The 25722-nt window shown below is 34.6% G+C and overlaps 3 protein-coding genes and 2 pseudogenes across 4 annotated transcripts; 2 read left to right on the forward strand and 3 right to left on the reverse strand.

Annotated features, from left to right (window-relative positions):
- Nucleotides 1–2573: 2573 nt before the first annotated feature.
- LOC146923130 (F-box/kelch-repeat protein At3g23880-like) lies at nt 2574–3702 on the reverse strand (annotated as a pseudogene).
- Nucleotides 3703–4432: 730 nt separating this feature from the next.
- LOC146923131 (uncharacterized) lies at nt 4433–6061 on the reverse strand. Its single transcript, XM_085711660.1, has one exon. The coding sequence runs from the start codon at nt 6059–6061 to the stop codon at nt 4433–4435; it is 1629 nt and encodes a 542-aa protein (XP_085567786.1).
- Nucleotides 6062–11110: 5049 nt separating this feature from the next.
- On the reverse strand, nt 11111–11542 carry LOC146923132 (zinc finger BED domain-containing protein RICESLEEPER 2-like). Its single transcript, XM_085711661.1, has one exon. It carries the CDS (start codon nt 11540–11542, stop codon nt 11111–11113), a length of 432 nt encoding a protein of 143 aa, XP_085567787.1.
- Nucleotides 11543–13854: 2312 nt separating this feature from the next.
- On the forward strand, nt 13855–20268 carry LOC146923133 (ATP-dependent zinc metalloprotease FTSH 9, chloroplastic-like). Its single transcript, XM_085715852.1, has 13 exons — nt 13855–14703; nt 16008–16073; nt 16165–16299; nt 16448–16513; nt 16874–17059; nt 17156–17242; nt 17336–17449; nt 17570–17694; nt 17787–17895; nt 18086–18211; nt 18773–19096; nt 19177–19300; nt 19746–20268. Exons 1-13 carry the CDS (start codon nt 13906–13908, stop codon nt 19868–19870), a joined length of 2385 nt encoding a protein of 794 aa, XP_085571978.1. The 5' UTR covers nt 13855–13905; the 3' UTR covers nt 19871–20268.
- A 568-nt stretch (nt 20269–20836) lies between these two features.
- On the forward strand, nt 20837–25433 carry LOC146923134 (uncharacterized; annotated as a pseudogene). The gene is made up of 4 exons (XR_015012729.1): nt 20837–20939; nt 23400–23557; nt 24540–24721; nt 24862–25433. The product of XR_015012729.1 is annotated as an uncharacterized LOC146923134 (transcript).
- The last annotated feature ends 289 nt before the right edge of the window (nt 25434–25722 follow it).

Here is a 25722-nt window from a genome sequence, read left to right on the forward strand (position 1 = left end):
AAAAGTTATTTCAAATAGTTTTTCCAAAATCTATTTTTTTTCTAAATACAAGGAACTCAAGTGTGTAAGAGCTTCAAATATTAAAAAAATAATTTTTATTTTAGTAAACAAACATAAATAGTTTATCCTTAAAAAAACATAAATAGTTTTAGATTTTTTAAAAAAATCTAAAAAAAAATTTCTAGATTCTTTTAACCCAAAATATATTTTTTAAAGCTGAAACAAATGCACCCTAAATATAGTGTACACATCTTTGCTAACACACACATAAGCATATTGGATTCAAAATGATTTAAATTTAAAAATAAAAATCATGACAAACATAGCATATTAATGTTTGAAGTCTTTTAGCCAAGAAATGTTGACTTTCAATGTTACTTTTTGATGTTGCTTTTAGCCCTTGCGTCTTCATCTACCAAACTAGCTTTCAATGTTACTTTTTGATGTTGCTTTTAGCCCTTGCATCTTCATCTACCAAACTAGCTTTCAATGTTACTTTTTGATCAAGTAGTTTACTTTGCTCACTTTTCTTCATCTTTTTCTCAACAATAATTACTTGTTTATTATGTCCTTTGTTATATATAATGTAGGCAACTTATTATTCTGGCCTTTTTACTAGTCTTCTTTTACCATCACTACCGTCATTATTCTCTTCTTCTAGTTTATATTTCCATGACAAAAATTCTATTCGTAGATTTCTTAATCAACGTCCCTAGAACGCACTGAATGAAACACCAACAAAGAATATTGGCAAGCCTCTATCGTTGATGATGCGCTTGTTGGTTTCTATGATGTGCAATTGAGTCAACTCTCAAAATTGTGTGTTAAGGACTTAAGGGTGATTCTGTGAGCATAAATATTTCGTAAGAAGTGTTATGGGTTTAGAAATTTGTCGCAACAATCTCCATGGTTGTGTCTTTTTCAGCACGTGACTTGACTACTAAGTTGAGTTCTTTATGGAAGGATATTGAACGATGGATATTGATCTCACTTGGTTGTGGCTTTTATGAGTTTCAATTTTAAAATGCAGAAAATAAACAAAAGGTATGGTGTGCGTTGAATTTGAAGCTAGGGATGCTAAGGTTGTCCAAGTGGACGTTGGACTTCAATTTACAAACACAGTGTCGAACACATGCACATGTATGGATACATATCATGGATCTTCCACCGGAGTAATGGAGGACAAAGACTCTTTTTGAGATTGCTAGGGGTCTTGGTTCACCATTAATAATTGACGATGCTATAGAGAATCGGGTTTTCGGTCACTACACTAGGATTCTCGTGGACCTTGATTTGTCGAAACACATATTTGACGAAATTTTTGGGGAGCATGATGGATGTATTTTATGTTGAAGTTCTTTGAATGGTGAGCGAGAGTGATGATAAATTTTCTCCTTCTTCTCTTTCCATCTTCTTATTTACATGGTATGATATGCCTAAAAATTATAAAGATCCTAATAAAATAAATCCTAACAAATTATTTATCATATAAAACAATGTTAAGATATAAAAAAGATATTATCAGATATTTTTCATAATTTGAGTCCGAAAAGGAGAGTTGGACAACATCAAAAGTATGCAAGATAAACCACTTCAATCATATGACTAACAGCACAAAAGAAACTGTTCATATATTAAATAAGAGCCTATATACTTTTCACACTGCAGAAGTAGAAACCATGTTATATTCTGTTGATGCTGAGCTTGCTGAAATTAGCATAAATAATTCAAAGATTGATAGAGAATTACCAATCAACAAAACTTTGGGGGAATAACCAAAAGACACTGAATTAATAAGAAGAGTACATTTTATCCGTCATAGCCAATAAGTCGATATTAAACACTATTGGTAAACACTTTCAAAGAAATCCAAAACAAAACATCAACAGGTCCATAACTATCTTATATGAAAAGAGTTCTAAAACTATTTCTTCCTTTCTTCCCATCATGGCCACAATCTGCCACCAATAACTCTTGATGCGCTTGCAGTTGGGTTGTCGGCCTATAATTCAAAAAGGAGCCAGATTATACCGAAGAGTGATTCATTGAAATACAGAGTAAAAACAAAATCACAGGAAAGTAATGAATGCATAATTCGCAAGAGCTCGGAGCCACAGTATGTACTCATTCTAATGCTCTGTTCACCCAAATGTGACAAAGGAAATGTGTGTAGAAACAAATGTGAACTTCAATACGATACAAAACGCTCACCATCTGCAAATTTTGAAGCAAATTGAATTAATATAAGTTTGAAGACATAAAATAACTCTGGTTTTTCCTTTTCTCATCTTAGTAATGATTTATAGATAATAAATATTTCTACGTCTTCTACCAAAAACAAATATTTCCAAGTCTAAATGTACTTGCCATTGAAATGTTTCCTCCTTTAATCTTTCAGTCTAATAAAGAGAAATTGAATTTCATTTTGGAAGTAGACAACATATAAATTATATAATCATTTAGCATAAACTATTATTACAATCTTATATACTATGAAATGACATGGATTCCAAAATAACATGCATGAATTTGAATAAATTCAAACAAGTAAATCATTGTAAAGAAACTTACTTTCAACAAATCCAAGCCAAACTTTCAACATAATCCTTGGATAAAGACCACATTATTCCGTTACCAATAGCTCCCTTTACACTATTTGTTTTCCAATTATAAAGAATTGCTTTGGGTGCTACATAGCTTGCGAATATCAATGTTTAACCATTCTCAGAAAGACAGAATGGGAAGAGATCATATTTCGAGTAAGGAAATGTATCTACTTGTAGATTTTGAAAACTAATTTTAAGGAATTGAGTCCAAGATTGTTCAACTCCAAATTCCATCATTTGCCATATAACAAAATGAGTTTCCTTGAAATGGTGAGAAAAACAAAGGCGGTCCATCAAAACAGCAATATGTGGTTCAGTATATGGTGGCACTAAATTAACAGCACCAGGAGGGGGCGGCAGTTTCCTGCATGTCTCAGTAGCAAGATCAAGCGAGATAATCGCAAATTTCTCAACAGTAACATCCTTGGGATAGATGGAAATCCAGTTAACAGTGTCATTCAAATACACTCCTTGTTGGTTTGCAACACTATAGCCAAGGGTATCAACAAGGTTAAAAGGAGTAAAACATGCAATTTTTCTCCAAATATTATCACCAAAACGGAAAACTTTCACCTGACCAGAACACAAAACCACCGCATTATAAGTTCTAGTTGAATTATCATACCCAAATGCAAACCTGAGCTTGGATGGACTGCAAGGTTGGTGACAAGTTCCCAATTCTTTGGATATTATCCTTGTAGCTGGATTCCAGATATGGAACCAGAAGATTGTTTCATCCTGATTCCTTAGATAAGAATAACCAAGGAAACAAAGCAATCCATTGCATGAACCAACAACTCGGCTATGGTCCCTGTACTCCAATCGGTAGTAAGAGTTGCTTGCGATGGTTACCGACGGGTTCTCCAATAAATGACTCAAAGGAAAGGTAACGGCATTGTAACCTCCTTTATATTTGATTACTACTATATATGTGTTTCTTTCTTGAAGGTTGTTGAAGGTGTAGTTTGACGAATGCGTTATCAGATATAAGGGTTTTCCATGACTTGCACACGCACCTTAGTCGCATCAGAGATTGCACAGGAAGGAATGAAAGGACTTCTGCGATGAGTTCATCAGGGAGGTATACGCTCGACATTAGAGTGTTGATGGAGTTGGGGGATTTGGGTTGAGGGGGATTCATCCAAACTTTGCTGGAGTTGAAGAGTGCTAAACCTAATACGGCAGTATAGGGACAAAAAAGAAATTTTGAGATTAAATATAGTGTATATATCTTTGGTAACAATTAAATCCATGTAAAATCTAATATATAATTTATTTATATTTTGAGAGGAAAATCTAATATATAATATACTTTAGGAAAAAAAGAATTAATTTTGTTTTGGATAGACAAGAGTTTGTTTTTTTAAAATAGGATGAAAAAAGTTTAACTTATAAATACAGTTTGTTTTACACACTTGAATTCATTGATATCTTTCACGTCATTTAATAAATATCATTTTTTTTATAAGCAAGGAGAGAGGACAGGCATCAGAAGACAACATCGACATCCCAACTAGGTTGGCACCCCGAGCTACCTTCATCCTATGCCGCCAAACTCGAAAAATTTATTAAAAAAAGGGGGAAAATATATTTACAAAAGGTGGGGGGACTATACCAAAACCCACAAAAAAAAACAGCAGAAAACAGAAAAAGCAACAGAGAAACAAATAAACAGCCCAAAAATAGATTAAGGGAATCTATAATTAGGTAACCCACATTTGTCCCTATAAAAATCAATCTTCACCTCATCTAGAAGATTGTTAAGCCAAATCTCATCAACAATGGAGTGACCCAAAGCAGCCAACTTATCTGCACAACTGTTTCCTTCACGGTTGAGTGTCACCTCGTGCACAAGATTTGGAAGGCTGCTTTGATAAAACATGTTGTACCTTAAGTTTTTGCTTCTGATTTCGTGTAAGAACAGGCATGAAACCATCAGCTGCTTCAGCTGCTGATCTTGCATCATAATCCCGGACTCTTTCCCACAAATCTAAACCATGTTGGATATTCTTGCTAGGATAAACCTTTTGTCTTTGCAAAATAACCACATTCTGATCCTTTGCCGAGGGCATACCTCCATTAACCACACTTGAAGCTTCGGTAACCATAGGAGTTTTCAGTGCTTGTGAACCAGCAAGTACATCATCTGTACCCTCCAGCGATCCATCAGAATTCTCAATTGTAACAATTGGAGGATCAATGAGAGAAATATTGTGATGGTCTTGGAAATCAGCCGACACCTCATGCATGTCATCATGCTCAGCAGGGGGTGGTCTTGAAACACTCCCACGAGCACCCTTGGGACTCTCCACCAGCTCCCGTGGGCTCACATGATCATGTTCCACACCATCCTGAAGCAGATCAGAAACCTCAACAACCATGGGAATCGCCAACACCTCCCTTGATGTCTGAGTTGTTTGTTCTACTCTGTCAGACTGTATGTCCTCACGCCCAAGAGGGTATGAGCGTGTTACACGCTCAATAAAACTGTTAGGACTCTCCACCAGCTCCCTCGGGCTCTCATGATTGTGTTTCACACTATCCAGAAGCGAGTTAGTAACAGCAGTCACCGTGGGGTTCTCCAACACCTCCCGCGATGTTGGATGAGACCTCACCGCTTCTACAGGTTGCACTTCTTCGTGCTCTACAGGGGAAACAACCTTCTCCAACACAGGCCTAGGTATATCTAACTCATCAGTCGATGTACGATCAATACGATCGAAAACATTATGAAGCGGAAAGCTGAACGAGTTTGATGGTAAGTCTGAAATTGAAATTGTTGGTAATGAAACTGGAATTGATTGAGTGATACTGTTGACAGGGGTCGGAACTGAAGTAGCACGTGTTGTCTGAGAAGCTGGGACCGTAGTCCTGGTAGTGGTGGTAACTTTGGAGTTGATAGGAATCCATGACTCAGTACTTCCCAAGGCCGATGTAGAAGCACCCCCACCAAAATGTTGTCGTGATTTAGGGGGCACACCAACATTTTCTTTGGCCGGTTGTTTCCCATGATCCACTTTCTCTTTGGCGGCTTGCGGATTTAACCATCGACAAGTCGTGATGTTATGACCAATGGAATAACAATGATGGCAAAACAAAGGCCTCCATTCATATTGTATCTCCACCATGAACGCAAACCCATCACGTTCAACAAGAACCTCATCATATGCTTTCTTCGATAAATCAATGTCCACTAAAATGCGAGCATAATGACCAAACATACGATTTCTAGTTGGCCCATCGATATCTGTAGGTGTTCCAACTGCGCTTGCAATTTCGTTCAAGGTTCTCTCCCGCCAATACTCTTGCGGTAACTCCCCCAAACGAATCCAAAGCGAAACATGTGTTTGTTTTTGCACCAAAAGCTTGAAGTCTTTGGTCCATTGGGAGAATCTTAACAAACCAGGCTTGAGGTTTACCGTGCCTGCTGCCCAAATTTTCTTTAAATCTTCCATCGATTCGAAATGAAAATCATAAAATCCCTTACCAAGAGGCACCATTTTCCAGCCTGCCGTTGTCTTCCAAATCTTCCCAATTTTAGCACTGAGATCACGCGCAGAGAAAGGTTTATCCCCTTTGTTAAGAGTCAAACACGCCCTTAACACCTTCCTACAATCTTCTACTCCCTTCTGGTATTTTGATGCTTAACGCATCCCCTTTAATGCACGGAGAAGGGAATGGTCTGTTGTCAATTTCCTTTGTCCCCGCAAGGGCAGCTGCGAAGGACAATTGTTGTGCTGAATCAGAAGGTACTGTTTTCGTTATTGGTACTGAAGCATGTGGTACCATAGCTGCAGATTGCACCGTAGCTGAAAATGGTGCAGCTTCCGACACACACGGCCATTGGCACGCATAAGCCATGTTTGTGTTTCGATCCACCATACCAGTTCTAGTATTGATACACACGTGGTTCAACCTTTGTAATGCTCAGAGGCATTAACGCGGTTGCGCGACACCAATTTAAGAACCAGACACAGTGAATGAAGGAAAAATGCGCGCTCAAACAAACCAGAATAAATCAAAGTAGGTGCAGGAACAATGCTCAAATAAACCTCAATCAGAGAAGTAGACCGAATTTAATACTCCCTCCGTTCCTTTTTAAGTGTCGTTTTAGAAAATTTCCACGAAAATAGCAACAAGAATTTTTGCACGTTTTCTTCCTATTATACCCTCAATTTAATCCACCAATATATCTCTATTTTTTGGCACACACTTTATCTTTCCAATAAATTTAATATGTTATATTTTTCTCGTAACAAACATTTTTTTTTTAAGATCGTAACAAACATTTGTTACTTACTATCTTTTTCTCCAACAATTTTTTTTTCACACTCTTTCTCATAACAAACAATTGTCAATTTTCTAAATATTGTGCACGTCTCTTTAATTAATTTAAGTCAATATAAAAATTACTCCATCTTTTGTTTTAAAAAGAAAAACTTTGTTTAAAAAAACAAACTTTAGTTTTCCAAATATATAGCATTAATTAGTTTTATTAAAAAAGATAAGAGCAACCAAACAAAGAAAAAGATTTGAGTAATTGACAAAGGGTATAATTGACAAATCATACCCTTAAAATACCAAAACGACAGTTAATTAGGAACAAAAAAATCACCCTAAAACGACACTTAAAAAGGAACGGAGGGAGTAGCTAGCAATATTAATAATTAAAAGCACAACATCAAAAAAGCTAACCGTAGAAAGGTTGTCCACCGATTACCCTTCCCACCAAACAGCCCTCAATTGATAGAATTGGAAATCAATTGATTGCAACAAGTAGAAACGTGATCAGACCCTTGATGCAAATCAATGAAGAAAATCAATACAAGGCTGCGCTCATGAGAGGGTCAATCATAAAACTCACACACCACCTAAAGAGTCCATATGAGTCCCGTTAAAAAAAATCTCATTTAATAAATATCATAAGTCATATATTTAATAAGGGTTTTTCTATCATAAGTCATATATTTATAAATGATTGTATTCTTTTTGGAAAGATAAATGATTATTTTTTTTGACAAAGGAAAGATAAATGATTGAATCTTATTATTCATTTCTTATTATTTTTTTAAAAAAAATTAAAAAATTGAATCTTATTTTTAATTTTTTATAAATTAGAAATTCATCTCTTATTAGTCCTTATTTATTAATTTTGTTAGGTCTGGAGCTATAACCTAATATTTTCCCGCTCATTTGCTGTATTAGGTTAGCAGTAATTTAACTAACAAATTCCATCTAAAATGCAGCGCACCAATTAACCTAACAAACTCCCTTTAAAATGCAGCAATCCATAATATTTCTCTTCACTGATGAGTTTTTCATTCCTATCCAGTTGTGTCATCGTTTGTATATATCTATTGTTTCTGTAGACTTTTTTTTTTGACAAGTTGTTGTACACTTATCCCTTACTCTTTAATCTTATTAGGTTTGCAACAACTAAACCTAGAAAATTCTCTCCAGATGATCCGCATTAATTGCTAAGTGCTAACCCTAATTATGTATTTTCTTCCAACACTTCTTCAATTTGAAATTCAAAAAATTTTGTTAGGAACCATGAACTGCATTAGATTACATCTATTGCTATACCCCTTGGAAAATACACAGCTCTTCAACCAAGCACACATCTTCAAAATAATTAAGTACATTGTATAAGATCTCTTCTCTATTATTAAATTCTATGATATATTTAAATATGATATGTATTTGGTTGGAAAAATATATTATTACTTTTAGTGAATATCAAAGTGTAATTATTCTTTTTAGAGTTGTACGTGTAATTTTTCATGTTAAGTAGAAATTTAAAACAATTATTACAAGTCAATTTTTGATGTTTAACTGTAAAAGTAATAAATAAAATTGACCCGTGAAACAATATAATACTACTATTGTATTCTTTTTATCTTTTTTTTATAATTTTTTTAAAAAAAATGAGAAGATAATGCCCCAATAATATATTGTGATAAAGAAACATAACAGTCTTTAATTGATTAGTTTTTCAAAACTAAATTGTAAAATTTGATAAGATTCAAGTGTCATTGAAGGACATAGTAAGACAAATTTGATTATAATATTGTATCTCTATTAATCTAATTTGCATTTATTGATCAACCAATGATCTTACGGGTTAAAGATTATATTTGCGTTTATTGATCGATCCATGATCTTAAATGTTAAAGATTATTCATTGGTCTCTATTATAGTCGACTAGACCCGTGCGTCGCACTAGTCAAAAGTCTAGTAAAGCTTAATCTGTCTCGCTAAACTTAACATAATTTTAACCTAATTTTTCCCGCCACACTTTTGCATTTAATGTTTATCTAAAGTCAAATTATTTTCCTAATTTTATGCTATTTTTTAAGAATGGAATTACCCCGCCCTTTCTCTTATTAATAAAGCTTAACCTGTCTCGCTATACTTAACCTAATTTTAACCTAATTTTTCCCTCCACACTTTTACAGTACCAATGTCTATGATAATTAATATTATGAATTTAATTAGAACAATTATGACATTCAACTAAACTATTTTGTTACATGTTACTGTCAAATATTAGATTCGATATGACCCGTGCGATAGCTTTGGTCGATGGTCTAGTTTATGAAAAAAGAAAAACAAAATATCGGAGAACACGTATATAGTAGAAGAAAAAGGATAAAAATAAATAATAATTTCATCGTATTATCCTTCAAAAAAGTTCATCGTATTATATAAGTCTAAAAAATAAAAAATATTCTACCAAAAATAAAATAAAAATATATTATGTTTTTCTTTGGAAAGAAATTTATATCATTTCATTACTTAAAATATGTTCAATAAAATTTGGTATTTTTACCCAAATCTGAAAACTTGTTGAGGATGTGGTTGCTTAACTAATCTATGGGCTGCCTTATTTGTTTGTCTCTTCACAAACTCAACACTAGAGTTTACATAATATTGTTCAAAGATAGTTTTACAATTATGGACAATCATCCCAAATTTTGTAACATCTTGATGTGTAGATGAAAAACTATCCACCACTATTTTTGCATCATGCTCAAAATCGATTGGTCCTGAGTGTAATTGATGAACTCATTATAAAGCTGATAACAACCCAAGAGCAGACTGAAGTAAACCATTCAGTTTTTGTCAAAACAAAAGTGTTTGTATCATTCCTTATACAAACTCTTATTCTCACTCTATTGCACTTAAATCTTCCTTCAGCTGGTTTGATCCAATCCAAATTTTCTTCCTGTCGCGATCGTGCACAAAATGTCTTGCAAATCCTAAGTGCATCTTATCAAATATGAAGCATAACTTTTACTCTCTCTACAACATAATCTTGAGCATCAATTATTTCATTCCACACTCTGTTGTTTCTTTATTTTCAGATACTCCACATCACTCAGCAAAATAAAGTCGTTTATTTGATCTAATTTCTATTTCAAGAGAGAAAAGTAATAGAATTTCACACAAAAAAAATTAATTTCACCTACGATTTGCGTTGTTTCCGTATTACAAATCAAGTGGTTTTTTTATTTGTAAACTACGTCCACACTCTATTGTTTCTCTGTTGTTTCTATTTAATGCGAAAATCATAGGTGAAATTATATTTTTAACCACCTGTTTTATTTGATTTTTCCTTACCTTCTTTCTTGGTCCCACTTGGATGATATTATTTCACTTTTAGTAGTGTTTTTAGTTTTATTTGCCACATGGGTTTTTGGTAATTTACTAGAATTGTACTTGCTTCTTCGTTGCTGGGAATCTTGTGCGTCTCCACCTCCACCAAACTAGGTTTCAACGTTTCTTTTTGATCAAGCAGTTTACTTTGCTCACTTTTCTTCATCTTTTTCTCAACAATAATAACTTGTTGTTTATTATGTCCTTTGTTATATGTAGGCAACTTATTATTCTGGCCTTTTTAGTAGTCTTCTTTTACCATCACTACCGTTGGTTTTGGAAACTTTCCTACCATTTCTGTTTTTGCGTTGCACTTAAAACATACATGGACCGTAGCACTCAGATTCTCCGTCATTATTCTCTTCTTTTAACTAATGGTTTTTTTTTTTTGACAAATCTTCTTTTAACTAACTAATGGTTATTGCCAGTATTTGCCCCGCAAGCCACCAAACTAATACATGCAAATTATATGGCTGTTAGTTGTTTGGACAATATGGAAAGAACGAAATAATAGAATTTTCTAAAGAAAGAAGGACAACTTGCTTGCGCTAGGCGAAAGGGTGAAGCTTCAGTCATTTTGGTTGTTGAAATCGAAATACGCTATTTTTTATTTCGATTATCAAATGTGGCGGCAGAGTCCTTTAGCTTGCTTAAACTCAGTATTCTAGCTTGTTTGTTCTTCTTCCTTTTTTTGTTTTGCGCCTTGTTGGCGTTGTACAGGATTGTGTGGACTTTGATTGTGCCTAGGCGTTTTGGCACTCCTTGTGCTAAGTAGGGGTGTTCATGGTTTGGCGATCCTGGGGCAAAGGGAGATCTTTTCCTTTACGTAGCTCTTTGACATAGGTTTAATCTTGCATCTCCAACATTGCAAATATTGGCTTGTGTTTAACTGCAGCATTGAGCATTAAATAGGTAGAGTTCCACCTTGTCTCAATATCTATGTTGATAAAACCCTTAAACTGAACCTTTTGTGGATCAATACATGCCTTGAATCTTTGTAACCTTGAAGGGGAAGCTTGAACGTACCTCACTGCACCACGAATCCTCACAATTTCACGCTTAATATCCTTAAGACCTTCCTTCACAATCAGATTTAACACATGAGTGCAACAACGAGTATGAAAATACTTTCCTCCCATAAGTAAACCATCAGGCATAAGGGCATTTTTGAGGTGCGATATTCCAACATCATTAGATGATACATATTTATCGACTGTCATAGTGAGCACCTTATTTAACCCCCAAGAAGACAAACAAGGCCACACTGTCTGAGCCATTATAATCCAAAAGTAGTTTGGATTATATAATCCGGACGAGGGTTATTTTTGGAAAAAACAGGGCATGTTAGAAACAAGCAGGGTGGGAAAAGTAATAGTCTTAAAAAGATCATACTCAAGTCAATAACATAGCCTACTAGGCTTGAAAGGTCAATCTATTGAAAAATGCTCTTCTCTCATAAAAAATTGTTCGCTCCCAACCAAACTTCTGAAAATACCCCTGCGTGACTTAAGTCACGCTGAAAACGCACACTGAACTCCAGCATGAGTTAACTCACGCTGGTTTTCTTTCTAACTTTCTCTATGAAAAAACACCCAAATTTCAATTTTTTTTTTAGCAAAATCAGAACAATCAATCATCGATGTACTAAATAGATGAAATGATTCAACTGTTATTGTGTGGGAATATGGCAATAATAACTCTCTCGTAGTTTAATTATGACATAGACCAGTTTATCTTTGAATCTTTGATATTGTTTATTCATTATATTTGTGGTGCCTCAAATTTGAGTTTTTGCTTGTTTTTGAAACAGTTGATGAGCAAGTGAAGTGTGAGAAGTGGATTGGGGGAGATAATAGGCAAGCAGAGGAGTTTGTATCAAAATGATGGTTGAATAGATTTGTAGGTCGGCCGAAAAAAAGTAATAGTTGGCCATTCCCATTTAATGAGAACAATAGACTTGATTGAGCTTTTTTGCTAAAAAAAAATTTGAAATCTGCGTGTTTTTCATATAGAAAGTTAGAGTGAAAAACCAGCATGATTTAATTCACGTTGCGTGACTTAAGTCACGCTGCCTTTAACATCTGTGTAACTTAAGTCATGCAGGGGTATTTTCAGAAGTTTGGTTGGGAGCGAACAATTTTTGATGCGAGAAGAGCATTTTTCCAACCTATTTAGTTTGACATGCAAAAAGATATGAATTTTGGGCCTTATATCTCACATAGTGGACTTGGAGTGTTGATCGAATTACTTTAGACTATTACTTTTTCCACCTCATGAGCTTCTCGCGCGTCCTATTTTTGTCCCCAAAATACTCTTTGTTCAGATTCTATAAACTGAACGGTATTTTGGATTCTGAAATCCAAACACTGCTTATATATAAATCAAAATCATAAACTTCCTCATTTAAACAATTTTCAGTAGTTGCCGTAAAACTTCTCTCTCCCACCCAAAAATCCAAAAAATCTCTCATTGGGTGAATCTTGGAAGTTTTTTTCCCTCAAAATAATCACATTTCAAACTTTATCAAACATTAAACACAATGTAAGGTCTCATTCCCTCGATTTGTCATTGTTGGGTTCGTTTTTTTCCTTAATCACTTATACTGTTCAGGTTGTATAATCCGAACAAACGATATTTTCGAAAAAAAAATAGGACGCGTGATAAAGCCATAGGATGGTTAAAGTAATGGACATTACTTTAACATTATAAATCTAGACAATGAACTCCTTGCACATGGAGAGTTGATCCAAGTACTTTAACTTCAAATTGGGCTCATGAAGTATTCTCTACACATAAAATTTGATGATGATGATGATGATGATGATGATGAGGAGGAGGAGGAGGAGGAGGAGGAGGAGGAGGAGGAGGAGGTTTTCTTCCTTTTATATAAATCACCCAAACACTGATTGAAGCGTGAAGATAATGACGTTAAAAAAACGCTACAGGGAAGACAACTTATTAGTTTTTATTTTCAGTCAATTTTTAGTTTTCTGTTTAGTCTTAGACAAATATCATTTGATCACTTACTATTTTCTACTCTTGAGAATGCATATTGATTTGCATGAATTTCATAATCTTTCCATTTCAAAAATTTAAAGTTGTTTTTGTCTCAAAAAATTGTTCTTACCACCAAAATAGAGGTTAACTTACTCCTAAACTTCAAAATCATAATAATGTGGAACATGCTCTCCAAGCTCTCATACCATCATCTCTTATATGGAATAGTAATATTTATACATCATGTGAGTATGTGGAAAAAATTGTCCAAAAATTATCATAATATAGTAATAGAAATATTATTTCTCTTTATCTATAGCATCTCTTCCCAACAAATTATCTTTAAAAAAAAATCGAACACCAATCATAAAAAAAAAAAAAAAAAACACAAATTAAACTAAAGTAATCAACAGTCAAGATCTCAACACACCTCTTCCAATCCAACGACTCACATTTCATATAATATCACCTTGTCCCTTTCGCTTTCATCCCACCATTAACACTTCACCATAAACAACAACAACAACATCAAGCTTATCTCTCAAAAAAACCTCACGTAGTATATAAAATCCATAAACCACACAAACAAAACAAAACATTCAAATATTTAATTTAATCTTTCCTTTTTCTTCTTATCTTTTCAATGTCCGCTTTAGATTATCTCTCACCTTCAACACACGCTACAATCTTTCTTCACTCTCATCACTTTCGAAACGCACGTCGTTTCGTTATTCCCAATTCACCTTCAATTAGGGTTTTAAAAGATTCAATTCTTCTCAACAATTTCGGAAAATTCGAATTATGGAAAGGATTCAACTCTAAATTGAGCAATTTCGATGGACTTAGAACTGCTGCTAGCGGTGGTGGTCAGGAGAGTGATTCTGGGGAGAAGAGTGAAGAGGGGAAAGGGGTTGAAGTTGAAGTTAAACCGGGTTCAGGTGGTTCGAACCGGAGGAAGGAGAAGCAAGGGAAAGGTGGATGGTGGAGGTGGAAATGGCAACCGATGTTGAAAGCTCAAGAAGTTGGGGTTTTGTTACTTCAATTAGGGATTGTGATTTTTGTTATGAGGTTGCTTAGACCTGGGATTCCGTTACCGGGTTCCGAATCGCGAGCTTCAACGGTTTTTGTGAGTGTTCCTTATAGTGATTTTTTGAGTAAGATTAATGGGGATCAGGTTTTGAAGGTGGAGGTTGATGGTGTTCATATTATGTTTAAGTTGAAGACTGATTTGGAGGGTGGTGAGGTTGCTGGTACTGGTAGTAGTGGTAAGTTGCAGCAGGAATCGGAGGCTTTGGTTAAGAGTGTGGCACCGACGAAGAGGATTGTTTATACAACGACTAGGCCTAGTGATATTAGAACTCCTTATGAAAAGATGTTGGAGAATGAAGTGGAGTTTGGATCACCCGATAGACGTTCTGGCGGATTTTTTAACTCGGCTTTGGTAAGAAACTTGTGATTTCGTGGTTTGTTACGCTTAATATATTAGAATTCAGCTCTACAGATGAGGGCCGCCACTTGTTACTTATAATCACTATAACGAGCGGCTTAACGGATTTAGGATAGACTCTGATACTAGTAATATTAGAATTTAACTCTACATAGTCAGTCCGTAAGATGAAAAATGATCGTCACTTATTACTTATAATCACTATAATGAGCGGCTTAGCTTACTTAGGACAGACTCTACTAATACTAGTAATATATTATTAGTAGTAATATTAAAATTTATCCCCACAAAAGTCGGTCTGTTAAATGAGGGATGTACAATACTTATAATCATTGTTAAGGCCGTATCATGATCTAATGTGGGGCTCTCAACAATTATGTTATGATGTTGCTCACCTGCACTATTATTGTGCTGGAAAGTGAAGCTCAAATGATTAGTTATTATACCTCGACGTTTGAATCTACTTATGGTTGATGTTGGTAGGAGGCTGGTCATTTGAGGTTTAATGTGCATATTCCGATATATTTAGTTGTTTAGATGCGGCAAACCTTTGGAGACCCAAAAAGAGAAATAAGTGTTATGGTTATTTCATTGTTTCTCCGCTTACTATCTTTCATCAAATTACTTAAAATCATGTGACTGCTCAATGGTTATGGACTAACCAATATCTCCGTAAGTCTCTCTTACTTTCTGAAGGGCCATTATAAACTTGGATGTACCTCCACTGTGTGCCAAATCTTATGATACCATTTAATAAAGATAATTTTGATAAAACATAACCAACCCCCTCCATGTGTTAGAAATCCTATTTTTCTCCATCTATTGTCTTCAATGCTGTCTATGTTTGACTATGATAAGGATGGCAGATTCTTGGTTTCTTGCTTTCTTTATTTGGATGTGAATTGTGAAAAATGCAGTTCTGACAGTACCTTATTTCTTCTGATTATTGTCAGTGTAAATTATCAAGCTGGACAAATTATAATTTACATGTTTAAGTTTAGTCAGATACAGTAGATTCTGCACCATGAGAATTTGAAATAATAATTTCATATATGAATTGAATGCTTCAAGGTGATTAATAGAAGTTAATGTATATATCGGCTTCATGAAGTAACCCTTCTTAGAGTATAAAAAACCTTCAAAAAATTTGCTAGTCTATTTGCTTTTGTGTATTTTGCTAAAATGTATCAGTTGTGTAAGATATCTGCTGACCTATTCCAGTTCATTATAAATTTCCTTTGTTTGTTGCATTAACAGTATATCCTGTGACAAGCTAATTATATTTCTCATTTTCACAGATAGCCATGTTTTATGTTGCTTTATTGGCGGGGCTTCTCCATCGATTCCCTGTAAGCTTTTCTCAGGTGAGTTTGATTTCTTCCCCTCTGGCCTACCCAACTTATGTTTCCTAAACCTTTGAAATGAAGTTTTCTGAGTAATCACATGCTATGGCAGAATACTCCTGGTCAGTTTAGGAGCCGCAAATCAGGAATGTCGGCTGGTACAAAATCATCCGAAAAAGGTGAAACAATCACTTTTGCTGATGTTGCTGGTGTTGACGAGGCTAAAGAAGAGCTAGAAGAGATTGTGGTAAGCTGGACTCTCTTCTGCTCATTTTCAGCAAAATCTATAGGGTGGAAATGAGGCTTTCTATTCTATAATAATATTCTATTTTCATTCAGATTTTTCTTGGTGATATAGGGAAATAATTTTGGTTGTGATGATGCTCACTTGCCAGGAATTTCTTCGAAATCCGGATAAATATGTACGACTTGGAGCTCGTCCTCCTCGAGGTGTTCTCTTGGTGAGTCATTGTCGGGAATATATGTTTGTTAGGGGAAGGGATCAAGTATAGGAAATGTCTCTTCTGGATTTTATTTTTTATGTTAAATCTAACTAAATTTTCTGCTGTATGATATTTACCATATTTTCTATTATGTACATAAGTATTACCTTGCAAAATAGTAGTACACAATTGTGTTTCTTTGAATTCATCGTTCCAGGAATAAGTCTTTGATTAATTTCCACTTGCACCTCTCCTGCATGTTCGCGCTTGTACTTCATATGTAGACTATTTATGCCTAAGTTATATTACATTCATATTGTTATTGTCTTAGTTCGACACATAGGGAGTAAATATCTTTTGGTTTAACTTGCATTATAGGTAGGTCTTCCGGGAACAGGCAAGACTTTACTAGCAAAGGCTGTGGCTGGAGAAGCTGACGTGCCATTTATAAGCTGTTCTGCTAGTGAGTTTGTTGAGTTGTATGTTGGTATGGGTGCTTCCCGGGTGAGAGATCTCTTTGCAAGGGCAAAGAAAGAAGCACCATCCATAATATTTATTGATGAGGTAAGAATATAGATTCTTTTATTGCGTAAGATGTTTAATTTGACATTTACTATTTAATATTCAACCAAATTAATTTTTTTTTTTTTTGGCATGCAGATAGATGCCGTGGCTAAAAGCCGTGATGGTAAATTTCGTATTGTAAGCAATGATGAACGAGAACAGACCTTGAACCAGTTGCTTACTGTTAGTATTCCTCTTTTGTGATTTATTTCTTGTGATTGTTAAGGAAAGGGAATTATGCCACAATGAGGCTAATATGTCAAAACTGAATTGCAGGAGATGGATGGGTTTGACAGCAATTCAGCAGTGATTGTTCTTGGGGCAACTAATCGTGCTGATGTCTTAGATCCTGCGCTTCGCCGACCAGGAAGATTCGATCGAGTAGTTATGGTCTGGATTCAAGTTTTAATGCATTACCTACCTCATTTGGTTTTTATAGTATATTAAGAAAAACTCAACGTTTTATATATATATATATATCTTTTAAAAAATGCCGTGTTTTCTCCTTAGGTGGAAACACCGGATAGGATCGGAAGAGAATCCATCCTGAAAGTTCATGTTTCTAAGAAAGAACTTCCTCTTGCTAAGGATGTTTACATTGGTGACATTGCTTCTATGACTACCGGATTCACAGGGTAATTGTGCTATTTCCCCCATATTGTTTTTCCCCTTTTAAATACATTGAGAAGATTTGAAGTTTGATCTGACATAGTACACATCATTGAAGGGCGGATCTTGCAAACCTAGTAAATGAGGCTGCTTTATTGGCGGGAAGAAAGAACAAAGTTGTTGTGGAGAAAATTGATTTCATTGAAGCTGTGGAAAGGTCAATAGCTGTAAGTAAATTTTGTCTTGGATACTATTGATTTCATCCACAATCTCTTTTGGTGGATGCACACTCGTAATTTTTGCCTTTAGTTTGGTCAGATTTTTCTGTCAAATCACAATGTTAAATTGGTAAATTTAGTTGTAAATGGGACTCTACTTTATCAGTTGTGGATAAAATAACTAAATTAATTGTTTCAGGGCATAGAAAAGAAGACTGCCAAGTTGCAAGGAAGTGAGAAGGGTGTAGTTGCACGACATGAAGCTGGTCATGCTGTAGTAGGCACTGCAGTTGCAAATCTTCTATCTGGACAGCCACGTGTTCAGGTAGATCATGGAAGATGCTCCATTCTTTATTTCTTGGCTATTTGATTATGCTGTTGGCAATAAAGATATGCTGATGTTTATGCTTGATTCTGAAAATATAAAACAAGTTACAAATCAAAGCATCCTTTTAAATGTGATTATTAGATTAGCATTTTATAGGTGTGCCTACTGCCATTCCTAATTTTCCTACTACTGCCCTACTTATTTATACTTCCTTTTCATAAAATACCTTTCATTGAATAGTAGAATTCCTCCTTGTCAAATTAGTAACTAATAATTCTTATATTAATTATACAGATTTGTGTTAATTTGAAAATTATTAATTGTTTTTAATCTCCTCCTAATTATTCTCAATTTTGTGATATTTCTTCATCTTTTCAGTTTTCTTTTCTTTACAATAATAATACACACTAAAATCATCTTAATGATACAAACTGAACAAATAAAATATGGATGGGGGTGAAATTCATTTTTCAATTTATAATGAGTTTACCCTCCAAATAATCTCTTTTAGGGATGTTTCAGTGCCTTACTAAGTTACTATCTTGCGTCTGTTACCAGAAACTAAGCATATTGCCTAGGTCAGGAGGGGCCTTGGGCTTTGCTTATATTCCTCCAACAAATGAGGACAGATACTTGCTTTTCATTGATGAATTGCGCGGCCGCCTGGTGACTCTTCTTGGAGGACGTGCAGCAGAAGAAGTTGTATATTGTGGTCGAGTTTCAACAGGTGCAATTGATGACATACGTCGAGCTACTGACATGGCATACAAAGCCATTGCTGAATATGGTCTTAGTCAGACAATAGGCCCTGTGTCAATTTCCACTCTTTCTAATGGCGGATCTGATGAGTCCGGGGGATCAGTTCCTTGGGGAAGGGATCAGGTTCACTATTTCATTAACTTATTTATTCTCTTCTATTCAAAATTCTCTATATGCTTATTTTAATACTATGAAAATAACAGGGACAACTTGTTGATCTTGTTCAAAAAGAAGTGAAAGCATTGCTTCAGTCTGCACTGGAAGTAGCACTTTCCATTGTTCGAGCTAATCCTACTGTTGTAGAGGGTCTTGGTGCTCAATTGGAAGGTAACAGTACTTTCTGTATTATATACAGCACCGGTGTTTAGTGTTTTTGCTTTCTTGTTTTCATCATTTTGTATACTTGAATTGCATTTCTTTTGGTGATTTTTCCTGTCGTTATCTTTCCTTTCATCAGGGATTCTTGATAGCATGGCTAAATCCAAATTTTTGGCAGTTCAGTCTCTATCCTTCCCCATAAATATTTGCATTAAATTGCCGGGTGGAATAAGTTGTCATTTTGTTAATTTGAAAATACGATAATTTCTAGGTGCATTCATGCTTGCTGTTTCTAAGTTCATGACTGATGACGTGAAGATGTCGATGTTGTATAATTCCATCAACTCTATATAGGCATTATTCATTAATTAATGATGTCAAACCAATGTTTTACCTAAGCCATGGTGTTGTACGTTGTAAGTTCTAATAGTGGTTTATTGCTTGTATTCTTCAGAAGAAGAGAAAGTAGAGGGTGAAGAGTTACAGAAGTGGTTAAGATTGGTGGTTGCACCAACAGAACTTGCAATTTTTATGGAAGGCAAGCAACAAATCCTTCTCCCATTGCAGACCGGTTCCTGAAACTGCTAAAGAGTTCTCGATCATGTGTTTCTGGTGTGAAGTGGAACTTGAGGTATGATTTTTGACACGGTTCAACCAAAGCTGGTGAAAATATATCTCAAAATAGCATGCCTTACAACATTGTATATTCCTGTAAGGTGAACTTTGGCATCGTTTTTAGCACATGCCAACTTGTTATTTGTATTTACTCACCATTCACTCAACCGAAGCCACAGGCAAAATAGAAAAATGAATGAATACATAACATTAGTGCCTCTCTTCAATCCAACTACATGAGTAATGGTAATTTAATTTGTATAGACTATTATTTCAGTCATGTCACAAAATGTAATTAATATGTAGTTGTATACATTAATGATTCTGTGAAATATATGGTCCTGCTTCATGTTACACCAAAATATGTTATTGAAATTGCAAGTAACATGGTTGGTTGAGTCTGTTTTCAAATTCTCCCCATCAAATCAAGCTTATCTATCAAACTACAGTTACATTGGGATTTGCTGTTATCCTAGTAAATTTTCTGATTGGATAATCATACCCAATGGTAGCAAGCATGTTAGAACAGAGAGAGATTTTATTTTTGGCCTCTTTTGGGTGGAAAGTAAATGAGAATGGAATAATGGACCCCACATTTTATTGAGTCAGCATCATCATCTTATCACTTTGGCTAGAGTGGATAGTTTCTAGTCCTTTATCCACGTGTGATTTATTGTGTGAATGATTGGGATGAATTAGTATATTGTATTTGTTGCTGATATTTTAACATACAGTTCTCTATGAAGCAACTTTTTGTAATTTTAAATTGAAGAAAAAGCAATATCATGCTAACTTGCAATGTGGGTCTGGTGAACCAGTGTCCTATGTGGCTGAGTTTTCTTTGTTCTTTTGGTAAGTTACAATGTCACAATCATGTCCTTGTCAGTCGATATTATCTCATCCTTATGCTCAAAACTTTAATCAAATTAAGCTGGATGTGGAGAAATATAGGTGGGACAGCCGACTGGTCGTGGCGGTGTTGAGGGCAATCTAATGATTAAAAACTCTGGCCACAGTATCATTCAGGAAAGGGGTAAACCTACTATATAAAGCCTTGACTAGTATGTGCATAGCATTTACAAGAGATTGTTAAAAAAGTTTCGAAACTTTTATTTTATTTTATTTTGTTATTAATTAACCTGAATCGAGAATCAAAAGAGATCATATGTTATCATTACAAAGAGCTTAGTTCTGAAAATCATCAAATGCCCATCCTGTATAGTTTCCAAATTAAATTCCAAGCATTGAGATCAAACTAGATTGAGTGTATTTTGTATTATATCTAATACAGCGTGGCTTATGTGTTTCACACAACTCTAAATTTTACCAAGTTATTTTGATGAGTTGGTGGAAAAAATAAATCTTACCAAAAATGTAAAAGTCAAAAAATATGAACAAAAATAGAGACCTAAGGGTGAAGAAGAATAACACGTGATGAGATGATGCAAGAAATAACCTTAAAAATAAGGTTTTATGTAACTTCCAAATTTATCTTTGTCCTGACTAACTGATGGAGCTTTGCAAAAATGGCTCAAGATGGAAAGAGGAATTTGGATTCTTTACACCAACTTAAGTACTATAGTTTTAACTCGGTTCAGGGAAGTACAAGCGAATTCAGTTCACATTTTTCCAATCAATTGAGTTTTTAGATTGTATGTGATCTCTGTTTAACTACATTTATGTATACTCAGTTCATGTTTCAACTTGTACTTTAGAAGTTTTTAGATTTTATTTTACCTAAATTATTTTTGCTCAAACTCAACTTAAGTACGTTTAAACAAATACAGTTTAAGCATGTTTCTGCAAACTCAATTCATATGTTACCTGTAAAGAGATTTTAGTTCAAGTACATTTACGTAAACTTGGTTTAAAATAAGTTTATGTAAACACATCTGATGTACGTTTATGTAAGCTTTCAACAATTAATTTGGAGTTAAATATAATTTTGTCAAATTGAGCTCTTTAAAACCTGAAAGGGAGTTTAAAGAGACACACACTCCCTATGAACACCTATATGAATAAAGAGGTTGAGGGAACTCAGAGGACAACTTGCTCATTCCGTAAGCATCTGATTCAGCAAAGCAGACCTCCCTTTTTAGTCTCATCATACTGCCGAGTAAGCATCTCTCATGTATCTATGCGAGAACACCACTCACATTGCAGTAACTCAGGTTTAAGCTTGAAATTCTTCAATTGATAGGTTAAACAATAGACGATATTGTAAATCTCCGAGTTAATGATTCTCTCTGACCTTGCATCTAGTGCGCTTCCCCTCACTTAAAATTTTATATTAAAAGAAATAGGTTTAAATATATTTTTCCCCCCCAAACATGATTTTAGTTGCCCCATTTCTATATTTTGAATTTTACTCCCCAATTTCACAACTTTCAAAATTTTCCCTAAAATCAAATTTAAGATTTTATTTTTTATGACATGCTATTTTTATTAATGAAGTCTAATTACATTTGGTGATGTAACATTGCTGATTTGAATTGCAACTTTGTTTTTCTTCCGATTTCGTTGAGATCAAAGTTTGGAAATGCAGAAGCATATAGCATAGCAATAGTGGTCTCACAAAGTTTGGAATTGTAGTATTACAATTTAGCTCTGCGCATATACTAGTACCCCTTAATGATGTTACATGGTTTAATTAAAACTTTCAAGCAAATTAGATATAATCAAGGCCGTTTTTGAAGATGCTGAGCGCACAAACAAATCACAGATGGCTCTATAAAGGTATGGCTACAACGATCCAAGGATGCAGTTTATGTGCTCAATGATATTCTTGATCAATGCTCCATTCAATTCACCTGACTTAGGAGCTCGTCCTCTTTCAACCCATATAACATTGTGTTTCACATATTGTGTTTCTAAGAGAGGGTGGTACTGTTAGAGAAAGGTCAGTTAAAGTCGCTGATGGAGCATCTATTAATCGATGGATGCCATGATCTCAAGTATTTACATGAGAAACTTTCGAAAGGTCTACAATCCCTTCAAAGTTCAAACTATGAAAAATTTTCAATTTAGAGGATTGAGATCATTGCTTGCTGGAAGGTATTGGCACGTCACTTCACTTGAGTTTCTGAAAATTTGCGGTTGCTCAATATTAAAGGAACAATGTGAGGGATCAGGGGAGAGGATTGGTACAAGATAGCACATATTCTAGAATTATATATTTATGGGAATGAATAAGTAGACATGTTTGGAGAGCAATGATTTAATTTAACTTGTCTGTACTTATTTACATTCTTTCTATTATCTTTTACTGTGTTACATGACATAATACTATGTGAGTGTTTAATCTGATCGAAACGATCCGCTGTAGGAAATCATGATTTTTGATGAAATCAATTATGTCTGATTTATTGGTTGAATTATCGTTTTTGCATCTCCACTTCCATTATCGCTGTAAGGAATTGACATGGTATCTTTAATTCCCAAAAAATATTTTCATATAGATTGCTTGATTTCATACATTCACAAAAATATGCAGGTGATGGTCCCTTTAAGGTATAAAACTTTTATGGAGGAGTTGGTATTTCAGTTCAATTAGGGGAAGTTGACTGCTGAACTTTAAGAGTGAAGTTTGTTGCTGAACTTTATAAATTAGCTTTTACTGACAGATCTTTGTTGATTATAGTTGCTTGCAAGGTAAGATTACTTCAGCTATTATCAAAATGTTGACACTTTTATACTTGTTCGTCTTCTAGTTTTACATGTGTACTCACAATAATTGATAGATTTTGTTTTTCCATAAAATTGTTTGCATAGATCATAGATGTCTACCTTTGTCCTAGTGATACATTTCAAAAGTCCTTGATTCTGTTTTAAACTGGAAAGGTTTCTGCTAAAACCTTTTCTTCCATTGTATAAAATGCCACGAGAATCTTTTTTATTGAGTATCAATTGGAGGATGGACATGTACTTGGTATGTATCTAATGACCAGAACTGCATCATAATTGATATGGCTATTACGGCAAATATGATAGTATACTACTACTCAAAACTGAAATGGATAGAAGAAGAGAGAAGAAAAGAATAGTTCATTATCAGAAGCCAATGGGAGAAAGGAACAAAACGGATCGATACCTCATAAACTTTTTTTTAATGTATCAAATAATCTATTTATAGAGACAATAATTCGCAATTGATCCGTGAGAAACTTGGGAACAAGGATAACACGGATCATATCAAGCAACAAAAACGGTTTAGCAAAACTTGGGAAGCAAGTTGGAGCGCTTTCAGATAATGTTAAAAAAATAATTAATTGTTATTAATATTTTTGGGTAACAAAAAATTATAAATTATATATATATATATATATATATATATATATATATATATATATTCGTGAATGCTTATTTCGTTTACAACAAAAACCTTGGAATATCTATTTTGTGATATAAATTTTGTGAGTGCTCACTTCATTCATCACAAAATCGAATCGACACTCTAAAGCACACCCTTAAAAGTTTCTATACTCTTATACAAACACTATCGATGTCTGTGATCTATCCAATGTGGGATATTTTTCAATTCACACAACACTAACATTTTTTGATGTGGGAATTGGTGTTTAGTTTTCTAACTTTCAATTGCCACACTTTGTGTTCTAACAAATTGTTTTGACAGATGCATAGAGATCTAGCATGCGAAGCAGTTCGGAAGTCCTTGGTTTTGTTGAAAAAACGGAAAGGAGCCTAGTAAACCTTTCATACCATTGCTGGAACTCATGCTAATGAGTAATGATATCGGGTATCAATGTGGAGGATGAACGTTTACCAAGTATGGATCTAGTGGCCAGATCACAATTGGTTAGCATGTTTTTTTTTTTTCTTTTTCTTTTTTTTGAGAAGGTTTGTTTCAAGAACAATTATAATGTTATGCAATCATCCATTAATCATTAATCCTAACGTTTCTTCATTTTCTAATTACTGTGCTCTTACAATTTCAGGCACAACTATCTTGGATGCTGTTAACTGTTAAGGAAGCTGGTGGACATGATACTGAAGTTATATATGAGCAGTGCCCATCAAAAGAATTCATAGAGTGTAATGAATTTTCTTTTGCCATTGTTGCTATTGGTGAAGCCCCCTATGCTGAGTGTGGAGGTGACAATAAAGAACTTGTAATCCCATTTAATGGAGATGGAATTGTAGACATAGTTTCTGATAAAATCCCAACACTTGTGATTCTGGTATCAGGAAGACCTTTGGTCTTGGAACAAAGTATGTTGGAAAAGACAGAAGCTCTTGTTGCAGCATGGTTGCCCAGATTAGAAGAGTTCATCAGCTTAATCAACCTGTTGAGGGAGAGAATTCATGTGATGGCCCTTTATTCCCTCTTGATTATGGGCTAGCTTATAATAAGGAGAATTCACATGAATAAGTATTCAGTTAGCAAATATTTGCTTAAGGAGATTGTGGACAATCGATGCATGTATGGTTTGTTGATCTTTTAGAATTTTTATATCCATGATGACATTTGCTTTCATGAAATTTGGTCAATTGACAAAGTTGGTGATGATGTCCTCTGATTCGATCTTCTCTCTGAAAAAATGAAAGTCTATCTCAATATGCGTTGTCCTCTCATGAAAATTTGGATTTGAGAAAATATGTAATGCGGCTTGATCATCACATATTAATATCATTGGGCTTGCTTCTTTAAATTTGGACAAATTGAGCTCTTTACAACCTGAAAGGGGGTTTACAGAGATACACACTCCCTATGAAAACCTATATAAATAAAGATGTTGAGGGAACTCAGAGGACAACTTGCGCATTCCACCAAAAACACACTCTGATTCCGTAAAATG

The sequence above is a fragment of the Medicago sativa genome, chromosome 5 (assembly GCF_051527215.1).
Source record: "Medicago sativa cultivar Bolivia chromosome 5, Bolivia_mono, whole genome shotgun sequence".
NCBI lineage: Eukaryota > Viridiplantae > Streptophyta > Magnoliopsida > Fabales > Fabaceae > Medicago > Medicago sativa.